Source organism: Oncorhynchus kisutch, linkage group LG18 (assembly GCF_002021735.2).
Source record: "Oncorhynchus kisutch isolate 150728-3 linkage group LG18, Okis_V2, whole genome shotgun sequence".
NCBI lineage: Eukaryota > Metazoa > Chordata > Actinopteri > Salmoniformes > Salmonidae > Oncorhynchus > Oncorhynchus kisutch.
In genome coordinates this window covers 63,839,792-63,861,048 of record NC_034191.2, presented here as the reverse complement: position 1 = coordinate 63,861,048, position 21,257 = coordinate 63,839,792, and the positions used below count along the sequence as shown (strand labels likewise).

Here is a 21,257-nt window from a genome sequence, read left to right as displayed (position 1 = left end):
GGTGCTGGGTAAGAGGACAAATGTAATGTTGAGATGAGACCAGAACTCTGGTTTATGTTTCCAGAAAGGGAAGTTTGATTTGAAAAGGAAGCACGGATAGGATGAATGACAACTTTCGACCATTGCCTGAAGTTAACATTTTATTCTACAGCCTTAGGCTATTTCAGCTGATATTTACCAGCTTTTTTGATTTTTTATTTAACTAATCAAGTCAGTTAAGAACAAATTCTTATTTACAAAGACAGCCTACCTCAGCCAAAACCGGACGACGCTGGGCCTATGGGACTCCCAATCAAAGCTGGTTGTGATACAGCCTGGAATCGAACCAGGGTCTGTCGTGACACCTCAAGCACTGAGATGCAGTGCCTTAGACAGCTGCGCCACTCGGGAGCCCACGTCCATACAGTACTGTATTGTACTTACTTCAACGAATTAAACTACGATACCAACATTTGGAACATAGTAGCATTTATTTCAATCAATCCCAAACACACAGAAAAAGAACAATCCTCAACAACCATCCTATTGCCATTCTACAAAGTCACTTCTAAGCCAACACCAAATGAAAAGCCTAGTAAAGTGTAACCAATATGGACGTAGCTACAGTAGCATGTGGCCCATACTCTTTCAGCCACAGTATCATGGCCTGAGCTCTCCCCCCCCCCCCCCCCCCCCCCACAGAGTGAACCATATTCCTATGGTGATAATGACTGCTGATGGACTATGACAGACCAGGCCCTGCAATATCAGCTGCTGCTGTTGGCAATCAATTTCAGACAGCGGCGGGCCAGCGCTGGGCCAGTACCGCGGTCCATCTTTATAATTTGATTTGTTATCCCGTCGGACAGTTGGTACAGCAATCATAGCAGCTATAATTTCCCTCACCCCCCCTCACAGCCCCACCCCGCACAAGAACATTTCTACAATTTGACAGCAAATGTGATGACTAGAAATGTCTATTTAATTGCACCCGTGACCCTACTCCCTCCCTCCCAATCCTGAAAATTGTAAACGTACACCTTACCTCGATCACACTCCCAAATATCTCCCTAAAACACACACATCTACATCCATTCTCACCCCGACACTAAGCCACACATATATAGTAGCCACATACACAAACACACAAATGCTCATACACACACACACATACACACTCCCCATTCCCGCCCCTTTAATATGTTTGGACATCCCATAATGTTGTAATTGGGCCCTGACTACAGCTGTTGGCGAGGTAGTAAGGCTGCTGCACCACGCCGCGCCCCAGTTAATCATAGATTACTTTATCTGGGCCACTCCAAATCCTCATGTGTCAACAGTGCTACCTCAGAGCCATGTAATCACTGCATCCCCTCTTTCAATCTCTCTCGCTTTCTCCCTCTTTCCATCTCTCTCTTTCAATCTCTCTCGCTTTCTCTCTCCCTCCATCTCTCTCTTTCAATCTCTCTCGCTTTCTCTCTCCCTCCTCTCTTTTTCAATCTCTCTCGCTTTCTCTCTCCCTCCTCTCTCTTTCAATCTCTCCCTCCATCTCTCTCTTTCAATCTCTTGTTTTCTCTCTCCCTCCATCTCTCTCTTTCAATCTCTCTCGCTTTCTCTCTCCCTCCATCTCTCTCTTTCAATCTCTCGCCTTCTCCCTTCTTCCATCTCTCTCTTTCAGTCTCTCGCTTTCTCTCTCGCTCCATCTCTCTCTCTCTATATCTCTTTCTGTTGGGTTCTCTCTCTCTTTCTGACTCCCTTTCTCTCTCTCAATTCAATTAAATTCAAGGGGCTTTATTGGCATAGGAAACATGTTAACATTGCCACGGCAAGTGAGGTAGATAATATACAAAAGTGAAATAAACAATAAAAATTAACAGTAAACATTTAACATACAGAAGTTTCAAAACAATGAAGACATCTCTCTCTATCTATCTTTTCCCTCCTTTCTCCAGACTATATCCATGTCTTCCTTTCCTCTTTCTTTACATCTCCATCCCTCTTTTCCCTCTTTCCCTGTGCATGGCTAGAGCTCCTCGTCAACATTAATGGGCCAAATCAGTCCAGAATTGTAATATCCATGTCCTAATGGGATAGAGTGAGATACATGATAACTCTATGTTATACATTCTGCCTGTGACACTGACTGCTATTGAACATGACATCAGGTGTAGAGGACATTGCAGGCTCTCACCCAAAACACAGCCTCTACAGTCATGATGACATAAGCAACGGGGACAGGTGCTAATCCATGACAGAGTGTAAGATGAGAGAGAACGAGAGAAAGAAGAGGAGAAGGGAGTGTGTGAAGAAGAAGAAGTGAAAAGGTAGTAGCTGTTGAGAAACTCTTTGCAGTGAGAAAAGTCTGGTTCAGAAGCCTGGAACACAGGTCTGGTGAAAGAGAGAACAACTGCATTTGGCTTCAGGCCGCCCTCCATTAGAAATAATGAGAAATTAGGCTTTATAAACAGGACTTCTAGTTAGAAGCCTGTGAATAGATTATAACACACAAGACAACAAATAACAATTTTCCTCTTCAGCAGTAGAATATCTCTCATACTCTGCCCTCTCTGCTATTTCAGACCAAACTGGAGCTATTATGCTCTCATTCCACATCAATAAGCCATAGGACAAGCCCTGTTAAAAAACACACCCAAATCTCATGCAAATATTCATGTCAAGCACAGGCAACCAGGGCAGCGCTTTCCCTCATGTTTTCTTATTATCCTGGTTGTACTCTGGGGATGTTCGGCCCTTGTTGGCCACCGGGTGGTTGGAGCCGGGAACATTAGTTAAAATGTCAAACACAGCAGCAGATACAGTCAACACACCCTACAAAGCATACTTAAGAACAGGACCGAAATAGCAGCCAAATTATTCTCAAGGAGATATAGGTCAATATTGAGGTTTCTCCTCTCTGAGGTGTGGGGGAGAGAAGGGCAAATGTTTCGGCTGTTGGAAACCACACAGTGTATTGCTCATGTCAGTACATACATGCACACACACACAACACACACACACACACACGCATATGCATAAACAGACACACACACACACACACACACACACACACACACACACACACACACACACACACACACGCACACGCATATGCATAAACAGACACACACTTGATTGAGTTCTGTAGTCTTGGGGATAGCTGACCTGCCCTGGCTGTCAGAACATACATGTCTCATACAGAAATAGCAGTTGCAATAGTTCACAACATCTCGAAGAGAGAATAAAAACGGATTCAAGTACAGTTCCCTACAAGCATAATATATTGATGTTACTGGTTTGAAAAAATAATAATGTTGTATATACATTGTTTTATACATTTTATTTCCTGGTGGGATTTCTGATTCCAATTTAGATGGTTGTATAACTGTGCCAACTGTTTGATGTGAGCAGGAGGTCTCTACTGTGGATGTAAAATACATTTAAAAATACTCTTCCAATTGGTTCACAGTGGATGGATTCTGCTCTCAGTTATCATCATGACAATTGCCTGCTCTTTAAAACGTCCCTTATCCCAAAGCCTCTCAGTATTACAGCTTCAGTCAGCAATCCCGCCGCAGCCAGAGAGCAATTTCCATTTAATCTAACTACAAGGCTGAAGCAGCTCGTTGCTAGCTGTGTTCACAGACAATAACACAGAGACAAAAAGGGATTTGACTATGCAAGAATAACCCTACTCCGTCTGTCTGTCTGAAGACAACGTATTCAGCCCAGCACAAACACAGACAAACAAAACAGGCCACGGCAATTTTTTTCTGAGTGTACTTGACAGTCTATTATTGTTTATGAGCATGGCTGTCTGAGTGTGGTCCTATATTCACTAGTATTGTATTCATTCTGTCTCCCGGCCTCAGCATGAGGAAACAGGCAGCATACACCTCACAACACACACACATCTCAATTTAACCCCAGCTCATAATACTCAAGCCGTTGCTGTAGGGACTGACGTTTGTAGCCTAGCCATTAGCGTGCTACATTAGCATCCATACGTTAGCCTCCATACGTTAGTGTCATTGTATTAGGCTAGCCATTAGCTTGGTCTCAGATATGTATGGGCAACGATAGGCAGAGGAGTTGGCTAAACAAAAGCACATTGGCCTACAGATCTGGGACCCGGCTATTAAATATAGGATTATTTGTTTATCTGTCTTAAAAATTTGGTCATTTTTTTGTATGGTTTTGTCTTATATATAGTACATGTGAAGGGGGAGGTGCCTTCCAAGCCGCTCTGTTTTTTGTGTTTGTTATTTACATCACCTGCACATGTTCTTTTCATGTACCTTTCAAAACTTCAGCATAGTAGATCCTTTTTTTTTCTTGTGGGCAAATAAATAAATACAAAAAAGAAATCAAAAAGCGCAGGGCCAACTATATAAGCTAGGTACACAGGTGTGGGCTGTTGTGTGAAGACCAAATGGAAGCTAGCTAGCCTGTGAAGTGACCGATGGCAGCTGTCTCAAAGGAAACAAGGAAACAGCCTATCAAAAGGGATGAAAGAGGTCCTTTCTTTAGAGCTACGACACTTGACTATTCTAATAACGCTTAGCTGACCTTCATTATCATGTAAACACAACCTGGGGATGTGATTGCGTGTAGTACAAACCACTGCATCCGAGAGAGAGTATAATATTTGCATGTTGCAGGACCACATCATTATGCCTCTTTGTGTGTTTGAGGACACTTTGTATGAGAGAGTTGTTTGCTAGAATATCATCAGAGGACTAAGGATGGTAATTCTAGCCCAGTGGATCAGATACATCCTGAGGATTACTCCTAAAGTAGTACAGTAGGCTTACTGTTCACTGATGTTTTGGCTCCTAAAGTAGTACTGATGCTCTGGTTGGTTCGCTCATGCATTTACTTACAGCCAGAAAACATAGGGGATCCATATATGCATGAAGCCATGTTTTGGCTGGCTCGCTGATGCCTTAAACTGGGACTGGGATGTATCCAAACTAGGTTATAACTAGGCTATATGCACAATGAGTTTTCCCTACTACTAAAATCCAAAGGGATCTCTTTCTTACTGTAACTAACTTGATGTAGCTAATAGCCAGCCACTTTAACTAACAGTTTCCAAATGTAATTAAACATGTGTTAGAGGAAGAAGGAAAACATGGCCTTTTCGCTCAGAGTAAACATCAAAGGAAGTGTAGTGATGGAGTTCGTCATATTGTTTTTGTCTCATTTCCACTAAAGAACATACTCCATTGGAATACATGGGCAGTGATTCAGAGTGACTGTGTGCAGTCTCCGCATGGAGCCATTGTGGAATGCAATTATCACTTCAGCTAACAGATTACTGGGCAGAATGAGAGGGAATCACTGGGATGCCAGGGGGAAGTGGGAAAGTGCGTAGGAAACATGCAGTTAGTTAGAGGAGTGTTTAGGGCACAGGAAGGTCAGGCGTGTGTGTGTGTGGAGGGGGAAATGTGTGTGTGCGTGTGTGTGTGATCTAAATGCCTGCTGCTCAGTACCTCACAGCATTAAGTCAGATTAGCTCAATGTCCACTGCTTGCATACAAAACATACCATTCAATCTGCAAATTATCAATTGTTCAACCACTAAACCACTCTTTCTTACACATACTAATGCCACATTATAGGCGTTTTCCTATCCAGACAACTGTCCAAGACCTTCATGTTTGCCATGTCTTTACGAGTAAGGAAGTCATTATTTTCTCCATTATGGCCCCATAAATGATTTCCATGGAAGTGACAGTGCCAGGGCTGGTATTGTACTCCATTTACAACTTCCCTTGGCAGACCTTATTCAAAATTAATTCCTCTAACAATAACTCTTGAGGAAATATTACAAGCTGTCTTAATAGAAAGTGGATCATATTGCGGGCGGACGAGACAGCACTCCATGTTTCTCTGTGACACTGTGACTCATTAGAAAGTAGTACATTTTTTAAAAGCAGGCAGATACAGTAAGCCAGGCGCTGTGAGAAGGAAGCTGTTGTGCCATTTTACATAGTACTCAGCAGGACAGACAGGTAGCTTACTGCCAGCCCTGTATGGGGAGAGAAGTTAACTGTCACCTTCTTACTATTAAAAGAACTCCCATGAGAGAGAGAGAGAGAGAGAGAGAGAGAGAGAGAGAGAGAGAGAGAGAGAGAGAGAGAGAGAGAGAGAGAGAGAGAGAGAGAGAGAGAGAGAGAGAGAGTAGACAGAGCAAGTAAGAGAGAGCGAGAGAGAGAGTAGACAGAGCGGGTAAGAGAGAGCGAGAGAGAGAGAGAGAGAGAGAGAGGACTCATCTCTGAATAAATAGAAGCAAGCATCAACTCCTTGGTGAGTGCTGAGAGAGGTGATAGCTGTCAGAGCTTTGCCAACACACATGTCAACGTTACCTCTCATATTACAAATACATATTACAAATGTGTTGAAATACATATTGTTTCTTAGGCTGAATGTTCATTATTGTATACATGAAAATGTATGATGTTTCTCTATTTAAAACAAGAGAAGAGTGTAGCGTGCACAAACAGGTAGCGTGCAAAAGTACAAACACACACACACATACACACACACACATACATACACACACAAACACACACATACAAACACACACACACACACACACACACACACACACACACACACACACACACACACACACACACACACACACACACACACACACACACACACACACACACACACACACACACACACAGAGAGACTGTGACTAGGCCATGTGGATGGTTATGTGGATGTGTAACTCCTTTACAGCTCCCTGATGAAAGTTAGCAAAGAGAGATTCATCAGATTACAAGTCATTACATCTCTAATTCTAAAATAAAGGTGTACCACTTCTTGCTAAAAGCCTTTTTTCCTAAGAATAACTTCATACTTCATATTTCCTCCTCTACAGAATTCAAATATCCTATTTCAAGATCACACTATAACACAAAAACGACATACTTTATGTTAACGCACACCTCTGAAATTAGATTGAGCTACAGGTAGATCAGATTTACACACACACACGCATACACACACACACGCGGACGCACTCACACACTCACACACGCACACATAGGCATAAACCCGTTGAGTTGTTCAGTAGGTTTGTGAGCCCAGAGGGATGGAGTGATTAATGAAGGGGAAAGAAGAGAAGAAGGGGATGGAGAGATGGTGTTAAAGGAGCTACTAGCTATGATAGATACCTTTAGCCTCGGGATTTCATAGGTCAATCTCAAGTGTGTCCGTAGAAGATAATAACACCATGGAGAATCATACAATTCAGATGGCGCTGTACATCATCAAATCTGTCAGTCTAAACTGGAGCAGGGAGACGTTTGTACCTTGTGTTAATCCTGAGAGAAATGAATTATTCGCATTGCAAAAGCTGCTGTTTATGTACAGGGTTCTATGATGCGTTTTGCAATTGTTTGTGATGTCAGTAAAACTGTTTGCAGTACATGCCATCCATTATCTCAAAAGGTTAAAACAGTCCTCCTTCACTTACATAGTATAGCCTATTGCCACACCGACAGGCTAAGGTAGTGAACCATGCACCAGTGCTTCACTATCAAGGTCAACGTCATTACCAAAAGGACAGAGTCATCAGAGGAAATGAGTGAGCTGTTTTAAAAAAAAAGAGCACAAATGATTATGCAATGAAATGTCTCAAGTGTCTGTCTCAAGTAAGGCGTTTTCTGATTGTGTCTCTCCTCTCTAGTTAAGAGGCTAGATGGTGCAGCAGTTGGCTCAGTCTGTGGTGCCAGAGCATCAGGGTATCAGGGATTGATTTGGGAGATTAAATTGTCGTGGTAGGGAGTCCTCTCCTCCCTCCATCCGCGCTGAGCTGTGACTTCTCCCCTCTCTGTGTGTGGATTAGTGAACTCTGCACTTTACAGAGCAGTTTATCACAAACACAATGAAAACACAAAGCTGCTGTTGGGAGTAGTCAGGACAGACAGCTTGATGTATTATTGAGAGGATTGAGAGAGGGGGAGAGAGGGAGACAGGGAGAAAGAGGCTGGGGTTTAGACACCGAGAGAGACCAAGGCGGGTGGGTCAGACAGAGAGAGAAAGGGAAGGAGAAAAAAACCCAGAGCAAACTAGAATACTATTTGGCCCTAAACAGAGAGTACACAGTGGCAGAATACCTGACCACTGTGACTGACACAAACTTAAGGAAAGCTTTGACTATGTACAGACTCAGTGAGCATAGCATTGCTATTGAGAAAGGCCGCCGTTGGCAGACCTGGTTCTAAAGAGAGGACAAGCTACGTGCACACTGCCCACAAAATGAGGTGGAAACTGAGCTGCATTTCCTAACCTCCTGCCAAATGTATGACCATATTAGAGACACATATTTCTCTCAGATTACAGAGAATTAGAATTAGAAAACAAACTCAATTTTGATTTAACTCCCATATCTACTGGGTGAAATACCACAGTGTGCCATCCCAGCAGCAAGATTTGTGACCTGTTGCCACAAGAAAAGGGCAACCAGTGAAGAACAAACACCATTGTAAATATAGTATTTATGTTGATTTATTTTCCTTTTTGTACTTGAACTATTTGCACATCGTTACAACACTGTATATAGACATAATATGACATTTGAAATGTCTTTATTCTTTTGGAACTTCTATGAGTGTAATGTTTACTGTTAATTTTTATTGTTTATTTCACTTTTGTTTATTATCTACTTCACTTGCTTTGGCAATGTTAACATATTTTTCCCATGCCAATAAAGCTCTTAAATTGAAATTGAATTGATATTGAGAGAGGGACAGAGAGGGACAGAGAGAGGGGGGGGGATAGAGCGAGAGAGAGGCGGGGGGGTCAGACAGAGAAAGAGAGCGAGGGAGCGAGAGAGAGAGAGAGAGAGAGAGAAAGAAAGAGAGAGGTAGTGGGATGTCAGACAGAGAGAGAGAGGGAGGGAGAAAGAGAGAGGGGAGAAGAAGACAGACAGAGAAAGGGTAAAGACAGAAAGACAAAGAGAGAGAGACAGAATGAGACAGAGGGTAGAGACCTCCCAGGCATCCTCAAGAGGGAATGGCAGAGAGGAGGAGGAGGAGGAGCAGAGGAGAAGAAAGTGTATTGATGCACACAATGCCCCATTGTGAGCCCCCGGGCCCTTCTATGTGGCACATTAATTCATCAGTTGGGCCTTAGACATCTCTAACTGCTAATAGCAACATTTGTACCTGTTCAGAGTAAAAAGCTCTTTTGATAATTAAGAGCAGCGGGGATCATTGATGTGAAATATTCAAGCGAGGTCTGAAGACAGAGATTTATTTATGAAAGGAGCTGAATAGTAGCACATTTTTCACTGTGAATAATGTTGGCTGTGTTGTTTCCCATATCCTGTGAGACGCCATTCATCAGGCCCAATAAGAGCCAGTCATTTGTCTTTAGGTCTTTTGTGTCTGATAGCAGCTGATGAAAACAGAAAAACAAATTGGTCCAAGCGAACGAACGAAGGAACGCCCACGCCTGGCCCTGCATATCTGTGAGTTAATCCGCTGGGTTGCAACAACATCTCTCACCGAATATACAGATGCGGGGCTATACACTAGAGCAGTCCTTCTGGAAGCATCCTTAAAACTATCTAACAGGAAAGCTCAGCTGACAACAGTTCAGTGTAACCGAGTGCCTCATTCCAGAAACTCACCTCCGAGTACAGTACAACGGCCAGTCAGTGACAGTGACTTAGCTGGTGGAAATATCCTTATGCCATATTGTTTAGATCAACAGCTTCACATTTCCAAAAATGGTGGGAAATAAAGTCTTATATTCATAGAAATGGGAAGTTCACTGAAATCGCCTGCCTCTTTCCAGAAACTCGCCACCAGTTAAAGGACAGTCGCTGCAGCTCCAGTTTGAGAGAGTTGCCTAGTGAGTTAGTCTACCTGCGGAGAATCTCCTGACGCCCTGTATCCAGGCCAGCCTGTCATCGTTAACAGTGAGAGCACACAGTGAGTAGAGATCCTATCTTAACTGGCTGGGGCATCTCCCACAATACAACCATTGTTCTCCTCCGTTACTGGCCTGGTGCGTCTGTTGTGCGCTCCGTCCCCAACCACATCAGGCAACATAACCACACACTTACAGTAATACTCCTTGTTAAGATACTAGTGCTCTGTTGGAGCCAGAAACACAAGCATTTCACTACACCCGCAATAACATCTGCTAAACACGTGTATGTGACCAATCACATTTGATTTATTACAATACATATTCTGAAAATACAGTTGAGCGATCAGTGAGGACAGAGGCCCCTTTGAGTGGGGTTGAGTGAAGAACACCCCCCGGGAGAGACAAAGAAGAGCGGTTAGGGGAGTTAATACGAGATGAATGGGCAGGGAGTGAAGCAACTTAGTCAGGGGGAAAACAACATGGTGGCAGATTGGACTTGTTGGGGAGATGACAATGTGTTGACTCTCAGAGCATAACAGGGAGTACTATAAAGAGCTCAAGCAAGATTAACGACAATCAAATCAGGGTCAGATTAAATTAAAATGCTCTCACTCTCAATCTCTCTCAATATCACTCTTTTGAAAACAGAAATCTTTCTCTCTCTCTCCCTTCCTCCCCCCATCCCTCTCTCTCTCCCTTCCTCCCCCATCCCTCTCTCCCTTCCTCCCTGATGGCACATTTACAGTGTCACCATTTACGGGGATGTGACTTTGAATGGCAGCCTGGCTGATAGCCAGGGAACTGTAAAAGTGACTAAATGGTGCTTCCTTTATCCATTAGTTATGACTAAGAGAGACATGCTACAGTTGACCTTTCCTCATCTCCAGCACAAACCTCAACCTGAGGAACATGGACCTGCATTCAGATGACTAAAAGGTCATGTTTTGCTCCCTTCCCCAGACAGTCTATGCTTCCGTTTCTCACAAAGAAGGACAGGATATGTGGATAATGGCAATATCCTATGCCATCGTAGCTATTTCTTACACAGCGGTAGGCCCTTCACCACCAGTTTATATTTAGTTTGGTTCTGTCTGTCTGTCTGTCTGTCTGTCTGTCTGTCTGTCTGTCTGTCTGTCTGTCTGTCTGTCTGTCTGTCTGTCTGTCTGTCTGTCTGTCTGTCTGTCTGTCTGTCTGTCTGTCTGTCTCCCGGGCAGACTGAGTCGGAGCACAGAAAACAAGTAATAGCTTATGGTAGAAAGCCACAGGATTAGATCTAATTGAAGAACCACCTACTCTGGAAAAACATTGTTTGCTTGTTTGTTTGTGTGTGATTTTGTGCCAATTCCCCCGTGTTGGGCCAGTGTGTGCGGCCACCCAATGCAGCTGTGCGTGCATTAACGTTTGCGTGTGTGTGTGCGTGTGCATGTGCGCGTGCTTGTGCGTGTGTGTGTGTGTGTGTGTGTGTGTGTGTGTGTGTGTGTGTGTGTGTGTGTGTGAGAGAGGGAGAGAGAGAGAGAGAGGGGGAGAGAGAGAGGGGGGAGAGGGAGAGAGAGAGAGAGAGAGAAGAGGGAGAGAGAGAGCAGGAGAGAGGTAGAGAAAGAGAGCGAGAGAGAAAGTGAGAGAGAGAGTGAGAGAGAAAGTGAGAGGGAGAGTGAGAGAGAGGGAGCGGGATAGAGACAGAGTGAGAGGAAGCGAGAGAGGGAGAGAGAGAGACAGAAAGAGGGAGAGGGAAGAGAGAGTGAGAGCGAGAGAGAGAGGGAGGGAGAGAGAGAGAGAAGCAGAGGGTACGAGACAGAGTGAGAGAGAGAGAGAGAGGGAGGGAGAGAGAAGCAGAGGGTAAGAGACAGAGTGATAGGGAGAGAGAGAGAGAGAGGGAGAAGCAGAGGGTAAGAGAGAGTGAGAGGGAGGGAGAGAGAGAGAGAGAGAGAGAGAGGGAGAAGCAGAGGGTAAGAGACAGAGTGATAGGGAGAAAGAGAGAGAGAGAGAGGGAGAAGCAGAGGGTAAGAGAGAGTGAGAGGGAGGGAGAGAGAGAGAGAGAGAGAAGCAGAGGGTAAGAGACAGAGTGAGAGGGAAAAGGGTGTAAGAGGCTTAGAAGGACAAAGAAGGAACTGAGAAAGCGGGGAAGAGATGAGAGAGAAGGGGGAGAGGTGAGAAAGAGGGGGAAAGATTAAGGAGAGGGAGCGAGATGAGGGAGAGGGTGAGATCTGAGAGAGGAAGAGAGGCGTGAGAGACTGAGTTGTGTGAGAGGTGAGAAAGAGTGTGAAAGATGAGGAAGAGAGGGAGAGGTGAGAGAGCGATGAGATGAGAGACAGGGAGCGACGAGGGACAGGGACAAGTTATGAGAGGGGAAGATATGAGGGAGCGAGGAAGAGGTGTGAGGCGAGGGCGAGACAACAATCTCTGACTCTCAGCCAGTCTGAATCTCCAAGCTACGGAGGCTTAGTTGACTATATCAATACACCACACAACTCTTCACAACTCTTCAAGTATATCTAAGTAAAAATACAAACAAAGGAGTTGTCTAGACTCTAAAGTAGAAATATAATGTATTCCATCAAGGCTGGGTAAAGTGACTAAACATGACATATAAACAAAGAGAGGGAAGAATAAAAACGTGCCTAGACCTTTTTAACAATTCCGCAGAAACACTGACACAGTACGATCTAACCTTCACACATGACCAGCTTCGAAAATGAGCCAATCAGGTTGACTGATGCTGATGAGGTTTTCCGCCGAATCTATTGTTAGCCGCGGAAATTCATACCACACAGAAGAAATATCCTAATATCATTCAACTGTAGTTTTCCATAATCAGAAATTGAAACGAGGAAAATATGTGAAATGGTAGCCCTCCGGAGAGTAAGGTCAGAGAGGGGGAAGCAGAGGAGGATGGAGGAGGCTAGGTTTTGAAAGGTCAGTCATGATGCGATGGTTCTTATGTCAACTTGGACCTTTTCACGTCTGACAGACCATTTTACAGACCAGTGAACTTCGCTGAGTGGGAAAAAAAAACATCCAACAACTGCTACAGTGATATTGAAGAACATACACAAATTGCACAGTAAGGTCAGCTTTGTTTTTAACCTTCTAATGCCCTTATATTCAACTCTGGACCTCGAAGCCAGTTCCACTGTTTTTTTCTTCTCATTCTCTCCCTTTAATCAGGGCCTGATCTCGGCCTGCGACACGAGGTTCAATTCATTATCAGGTAGAACAGAAAACCAGCAAGCTCTGGACACCGTAGGGTAACAGTTGAATACCCCTGCCCTAATTGTTTTTGGTTAAGGTTATGAGTTAGGAGGGGTAGCACCGATATGGAATTGTTCGACCCAGAAACAGTCCAGCAGCAAAACTGGAGAGGCAGAAGGTGAGGAGGACAACCTCTCAGTGTCTGACAGTCCTCCTATAGGTTCTCTGTCCGTCAGTCTGTACAGTCCACCACATGCTTTATCGGAGGTGAGACACGACCGTACCAGCATGGCATTAGATCCAAACAACAAGCTGGGGGAGGTTGACAGGCTGAGAACAAAAATAACATATTGCTGTTCAACCCTTGCCTCACAACCAGCATGATGAAAGGTAGCTGTCCTGGCATAACCACCTCCACAACAGCCAAATGTTGAATTATCTAACTCACAAAGTTACAGCAAAGCACTGTGCCAGAACACAATATACACTCACAAATACGCATAACAATGTGAGAGAGAGATTTAAAATTGAGTGATACGATGAATGAGAGGATCAAATGTTATTTTCCTTCTCTTTTATCATAAATGTTTCATTGTAGAAAAATGAATTACAATAGTCTTATTCTAAAATGTAAATGCACAAAGACAAAGTCGTGATGAGGGCAAGGCAGGGGAGAAGAAAGCAGACATCATTAGCCAGCATCACCCATCATGGTCAGAGGAAAAGATTTCTGCTCTACATTAATTCTGTAATGTACTGTAATCTAAAAATACCCCAGCTGGTTTTAAAGATCCAGGGAATATCACAGAGTACAGGCTACCACCATCACCACCATTTACTGTTAGAATGATATTGTCTAGTGGGGGGGTACAGATCACTGTATGTAATGTAAGCAAAGTGCTTTGAGCATTTTGAAAAGCATTATAAACATAAGCCATTGCTACTGTTATTACAACTGTATTACTGTGTTATAATTTAGTTGTTTACTCGTTGCAGTGCTTCAGTGCTCCTGATCAATACAAGTCATTTGACCACAGTTGCAGTCTACTTTATGCTAGATTACCCACTTTAGCCTATTTTTCACAACCACTCTGATATACCATCCAGTCTTTATCAACACAATACTTCACCATTATCCTTACACCATCTATATCCATCATACTTGTAGGCAAGGAGTCAGTGCCCTGCATGGACTGAATCTAATTTAGAAACAGCTGTTGTCAATGATGGAGTTGTCTCTGTAATTAGGGAAGTAGCCTAAATGACAACTTTGACAACCTAGTAATCAATGTGGTGATGAAGGAAATAAATAGTCATCAAACTTTTTGCAAGATAATAAACGTGAATTTGACAATATCTCCAACAAACACTACCCCAATTTGAAACATTGTTATTGCCATCATATTCTGTTTAATGTCCTACATATTAACGAAAAAAACTCTCAACAAATCCAACCACTAAAGGAAAGTGAATCATGTTGTTTTGCTCCTCTATTATCTAACTCTGTAAAACTCAAAGCAGGACAGCTGCCTGCAATTAAACCTTTTCTAGATAATCCAGCTGCCTTCCTAGTGCCCCTGCCTGCCTGCCTGCCTTCCTGATGCGGCTACTGCTGCCTGCCTGTCCTGACCACAAATAACTACGTAGAAGCCTCTCCTCTCCTTCAGCAAAGTGACACTCACCCCTAGTTTCTTACTCCGTATCCGCACGTATCCCTGCTTCACTATATCATTAAAGTTGGAGGCCATGGTCAGCGCGCTCCGCCACTGCCGCGGAAAAGTAACCTCCCTTTCGACTGCGAAGAATTCTCCCTCGCCGGAGTCAGTCCGACATCCACAACAGTAAAGAACCACAGGCAATCTTCTACGCTTTCAACGCTCGGGCAGCAGCCGGCTTCGGCGCGGCAGCGCGTTCCATACGGGAGTAGGGAGATACCATTTGTCAGCTGATTTAATTCAGTGTATATAGAGAGAGAGCGAGAGAGAAAGAGAGAGAGGGGGGGGGGGGGGGCGCTTCCTGGAAGGCACCATCACCTCTTTGGCAGGGGGGCAGCAGGTAGCACGGTTAATACAGATGGCCAACCACAATGGTCTTCTCTCTTTTGCTATGACACAGTTGCCTGGCTACCCATCCACATTGATATTTATTCTCCAAGATGAGTGTAGGCTATGATTGATAGAGCAGCAGAATTACATTCAGGGTGAGTCATCAACGGTAGCTATCTAGCCATACACCAATAAACAGTGTCCTTCGCCCCCGTCCTTCGCCCTCATCGGGCACTTTTCCCGCAGTTCTGTTAATGATGGTGAGGGCAGGTGTTCGGCAGGCGGGAGCGAAGGACACTGTGTGCTAGCTTAGCAAGCTAGTCCTAAGGGGGACTCTGGTACACAGCAGGCGGGAGTCGGGGCGACATTGTGCACTAGCAAGCTAAGTAGCAACCTAGCACACAGTGTCGCTAACTAGCAAGCTAGCTAGTTCATGGTGTTGTCCTAGCCTCCCGTCTGCTGTGCTAGTGGGAGGCGGGAATGACCGGTAGACAGTGTCCTTTGCCCCCGCCTGTCGCTAGCTAGTGAGGAGGACTCCGGTATGCCTAAATGCAAGATACACACCCACCCCGAATCATACTCCTCAGAGGAGGAAGGGAAGGACCATCATCATCATCATCAGTGAATTTCACAAAAATAAAAGTTGTAAAACATTTAAAAAGTACAACTTTACTAGATATATTCACATCATCAAATAATTGAGTAAAATACACTGTTTTGCAATGAAGGTCTACAGTAGCCTCAACAGCACTTTGTAGGGTAGCAACATGGTGTAGCCGGAGGACAGCTAGCTTCCGTCCTCCTCAGGGTACATTGACTTCAGTACAAAACCTAGGAGGATCATCTCACCCCCTTTCATAGACTTACACTGTAATTATGACAACTTCCGGAAGACGTCCTATTAGCTATGTTGTGTCACGTGTGCTCCCTCTCTGGCCTCTGGGTCACCAGGCTGCTCGTTAGGGCGCACACCTGTCACCAGCGTTAGGCGCATAATGACACTCACCTGGACTCCATCACCTCCTTGATTACCTGCCCTTGATACAGTGCCTTGCAAAAGTATTCATCCTCTTGGCGTTTGTCCTATTTTGTTGCATTACAACCTGGAATTTAAATTGTTTTTTATTTGGATTTCATGTTACTGACATACACAAAATAGGCAAAATTGGTGAAGTGAAATGAAAAAAAAAACTGTATTTTTTATTTATTTTTTAAGTGGTGTGTGCATATGTATTCACCCCTGTTGCTATGAAGCCCCTAAATAAGATCTGGTCAACCAATTACCTTCAGAAGTCACATAATTAGTTAAATAAAGTCCACCTGTATGCAATCTAAGTGTCACATGATCTCAGTATATATACACCTGTTCGAACGGCACCAGAGTCTGCAACACTACTAAGCAAGAGGCACCACCAAGCGAGCGGCACCATGAACCAAGGAGTTCTCAAAACAGATCAGGGACAAAGTTGTGGAGAAGTACAAATCAGGGTTGGGTTATAAAAAATATCCAATACTTTGAACATCCCACGGAGCACCGTTAAATCCATTGTTAAAAAATTGAAAGAATATGGCACCACAGAGTTGGGCTTCACAGAAGAGTGGCCATAAAAAAAGTCATTGCTTAAAGAAAATATAAGAAAACACGTTTGGTGTTTGCCAAAAGGCATGTGGGAGACTCCCCAAGCATATGGAAGAAGGTACTCTGGTCAGATTAAACTAAAATGTAGCTTTTTGGCCATCAAGGAAAATGCTATGTCTGGCACAAATCCAACACCTCTCATCACCCTGAGAACAACATCCCCACAGTGAAGCATGGTGGTGGCAGCATCATCGGCAGGACTGGGAAACTGGTCGGAATTGAAGGAATGATGGATGATGGATGATGGATTTGAGACTGGGACGAAGGTTCACCTTCCAGCAGGACAATGACCCGAAGCATACTGCTAAAGCAACACTCGAGTGGTTTAAGGGGAAATATTTATATGTCTTGGAATGGCCTCGTCAAAGCCCGGTCCTCAATCCAATTGAGAATCTGTGCGATGACTAAAAGATTGCTGTACAGCAGCGGAACCCAACCAACTTGAAGGAGCTGGAGAAGTTTTGCCTAGACAAATTGGCAAAAATCCCAGTATCTAGATGTGCCAAGCTTATAGAGACATACCCCAAGATACTTGCAGATGTAATTGCAGCAAAAGGTGGCTCTACACAGTATTGACTTTGGGGGGGATGAATAGTTATGCACGCTCAAGTTTTCCGTTTTTTTGTCTTATTTCTTGTTTGTTTCACGGTAAAATATATTTTGCATCTTCAAAGTGGTAGGCATGCTGTGTAAATGAAATGATACAAACCCCCCAAAAATTCATTTTAATTCCAGGTTGTAACGCAACAAAATAGGAAAAATACCAAGGGGGGTGAATACTTTCGGAAGCCACTGTATGTCTCTCCCTTTAGTTTCTTCCCCAGTCATCATTGTTCCTGTTTCAGGGAGTGTTTTTTGTTTGCTTTTGTTTTGGGGGTGATGTTGGGTCCGGGTGTTGGAGCCGGAGCTACCTGGGAGGCCTCAGCCGGTTTGTAGGCTCCTATGCCTCAGCGGGTTCGATAGGCTCCCATGCCGAAGCTGGGTGAACAGGTTCCTGTGCCTCAGCCGAGGCAACCGGGGAGGTCTCAGCCGGCTCTTCAGGCTCAGTCCTCAGCCGGTTCCTCAGGTTTCTGCACCTTAGCGGCCGGTCCACTCCGGATCCCCGGGATCGTCCCTGTGGTTGGCGTCCTGCGGCTGGAGGAAAACGCTCTAGGCGCCGGAGAGAAATTGTCTTCCCTCATTATAAACAGCACTGACCGCCACTGATAGAGTTACATACAGTGCCATCAGAAAGTTTTCACACCCCTGGAATTTTTCCACGTTGTTACATGGTGAGATTAAAATGTATTTAATTGGCTTATTTTGTCAACTGTCTACACAAAATGCTCTGTAATGTCAAAGTCAAAGAAAAATGCTAACATTTGTAAAAGATTATGAAAAATAAAACACTAATATACAATAACTTGATTACATAAGTATTCAACCCCCTGAGTTGATACATATTAGAATCACCTGTGGCAGCGATAATAGCTGTGAGTCTTTCTGGGTAAGTCTCTAAGAGCTTTGCCCTCCTGGATTGTACAATATTTGTACATTATTCTTTTTCAATTCTTCAAGCTCTGTCAAGTTGGTTGTTGATTACTGCTACACAACCATTTTCAAGTCTTGCCAACTCTTGCCACATTTTCAATCAAATTGAAGTAAAAACTGTAAACAGATCACCCAGGAACATTCAATGTTGTCTTAGTAAGCTACTCCAGTGTATATTTGGCCTTGTTTAGGTTATTGTCCTGCTGAATGGTGAATTTGTCTCCCAGTGTCTGTTTGAAAGCAGAGGATTTTGCCTGTGCTTAGCTCTATTCCATAAATTTTTATCCTGAAAAAACTCCCTAGTTCTTGCCGATGACAAGCATACCCATAAAATCATGCAGCCACCACCATGCTCGAAAATATGAAGAGTGGGACTCAGTGATGTGTCATTAGTGTAACGGTCGTCGTTGGTGGAAGAAGGTGAGGACCAAAGCGCAGCGTGGTAAGTGTTCATATTTTTTATAAAATAAACTGAACACTGTAAAAATACAAAATAACAAAGTGAAAGACAAAGAACAGTCCCGTAAGGTGAATGAAGGAAATAAACACCCACGAAACACAGGTGGAAAAAGGCTACCTAAGTATGATTCTCAATCAGAGACAACTAACGACACCTGCCTCTGATTGAGAACCATACCAGGCCAAACTCAAAAACCAACATAGAAAAACAAACATAGAGTGCCCACCCCAACTCACACCCTGACCATACTAAAACAAAGACAAAACAAAGGAACTAAGGTCAGAACGTGACAATTAGGCTTTGTATTGAGGACATAAAGTTAATTTCTTTACCACGTGTTTTTGATTCTGTACCAGCTTTCTTCTTTTCACTCTGTCATTTATGTTAGTGTTGTGGAGTAACTACAATGTTGTTATCCATCCTCAGTTTTCTATCACAGCCATTAAACTCTGTAACTTTTTTAAAGTCACCATTGGCCTCATGGCGAAATCCCTGAGCGGTTTCCTTCCTCTCCGGCTACTGAGTTAGGAAGGACGCCTGTATCTTTGTAGTGACTGGGTGTATTGATACACCATACAAAGTGTAATTGATAACTCCAGCATGCTCAAAGAGATATTCAATATCTGCTTTTGAAATATTTTACGCATCCACCAATAGGTATCCTTCTTTGCAAAGCATTGGATAACCTCCCTGGTCTTTGTTGTTAAAACCGTGTTTGAAATTCACTGCTCGACTGAGGGACCTTACAGGTAATTGTATGTGTGGCGTACAGAGAGGAGGTAGTCATTTTAAACACTATTACTGCACACAGTGTGGATCCATGCAACTTATTATGTGACTTGTTAAGCCAATTTGAACTCATTAACTTATTTAGACTTGCCATAACAAAGGAGTTGACAATTTATTGACCAGACATTTCAGCTTTTCATTTTTAATTAATTTGTAAACATGTCTAAATATTTCATTCCACTTTGATATTATGGGGTATTGTGTGTAAGCCAGTGACACAACATCTACATGTAATCCTTTTTCAATTCAAGCTGTAAGACAACAAAATGTGGGAAAAGAGCAGTGTGATTTTTTAAGAACAAAGTCTTATTTTCAATGACAGCCTAGGAACAGTGGGTTAACTGCCTTGTTCAGGGGCAGAATGATAGATTTTCATCTTGTCAGCTCAGATTTGATCTTGCAACCTTCCAGTTACTAGTCCAACACGCTAACCACGAGGCTAGCTGATGACCCATACACTTTCCGAAAGGTGCTAAATGTGTGTCTATGTTAATCTGTGTATATTTGGGATATGAATTTCAGGTTTATTTAATTACATATAAGAAATACTTTGGTTAATAAAAAAATGATTCAATAAAATAATGACACCCACACATGTCAACCTGCTGTACATTACAGAGCAATGTATGCAGCTGACTTATTGTTCATTCTAAGAGGGTGTTTGCTAAAACTTTCTAGACAGCTTGAGACTGAAACAAATCAGCCAAATTCTGCTCCTCTGTGATCCTTTACCATAAGCTATCACAAAGCATGATGCAAAATGCTAATGAACACCACTGCTTGCTGTTCACTCTAAAACATCAGGCTTTATACTTTCTGTTTGTGTTATTATGAGTATGAATGTCATTTCCATACATTTCACCACCAAACAGCAGCCGCCATTAAATGAATAAAGAAATACAATTACAGATTGCCTGTGTGTGAGCAACATGTTCAGTCGTTATCAAGCGGCCGTGGATAGATGCTGTGAGATTGGTTTTGTGATCAAATCCAATCTGTGGGATTAGTCCATATCAAATGAATTGAATGCCAACAAGATACCGCCACGCAACCACATATTACGGAGAACCAATAGTCTCACACAGTACAGCACAGATACAACTCTGATACCCCCATAAAGAAAACTTAAATGTTTTACCGTCACAGAGCCCAAATGACTAAAATCCTTATAATCCTGAGAGAGGAAGAGAGAGCATGATGTTGGTTGGTTGTGGGTATGTGGGAACTAAAATCTTAGACATTGCAACAGCAGACGGCTCAGGTACATCAAATCAAGCTGAATTTATATGCACATGTCAGACATGAATGCAACACAGTAAAAAACAAATATACAATGAAAATAAAAAAGGAAATATTTACTACACAAGAAACATAAGATTGAAATTAAAACTGAAAGAAACAATATGACCCTAAGGAAAAGTAAAGCTAAAAAGGTGTGTTTTAAGATCTCTTTTAAATGTCCACAGTTTCGGCCCCCGTCAGGTTCTCTGTCAGGCTATTCCAGAGGCTGGGGGCATAGTAACTAAAAACTGCCTCTCCATGCTTGTTGGTTCTCGGTTTTGGCATAGTTAAAAGGCCAGTACCAGAGGACCTAAGGGCCCTACTGTGTGCATAACTTAAAACCATGTCTGATATGTATTGGGGTGCGCAATTGTGGATTGGTTTGAAAACCAATAGAAGAATCTTAAAATGAATTCTAAAACTCACAGGCATCCAGTGCAGAGACCTTAAA

At 43.2% G+C, this 21,257-nt stretch overlaps 1 protein-coding gene across 1 annotated transcript in view; it reads right to left on the bottom strand.

Moving 5' to 3' along the window:
- dok6 (docking protein 6) overlaps positions 1–15,025 on the bottom strand; it is an 84,176-nt gene extending 69,151 nt beyond the window's left edge. Inside the window, 1 exon segment of the mRNA XM_031796468.1 lies at positions 14,745–15,025. Coding sequence (XP_031652328.1) covers positions 14,745–14,810 — 66 coding nt within the window. The 5' untranslated portion in view covers positions 14,811–15,025.
- Between the last annotated feature and the right edge of the window lie 6,232 nt (positions 15,026–21,257).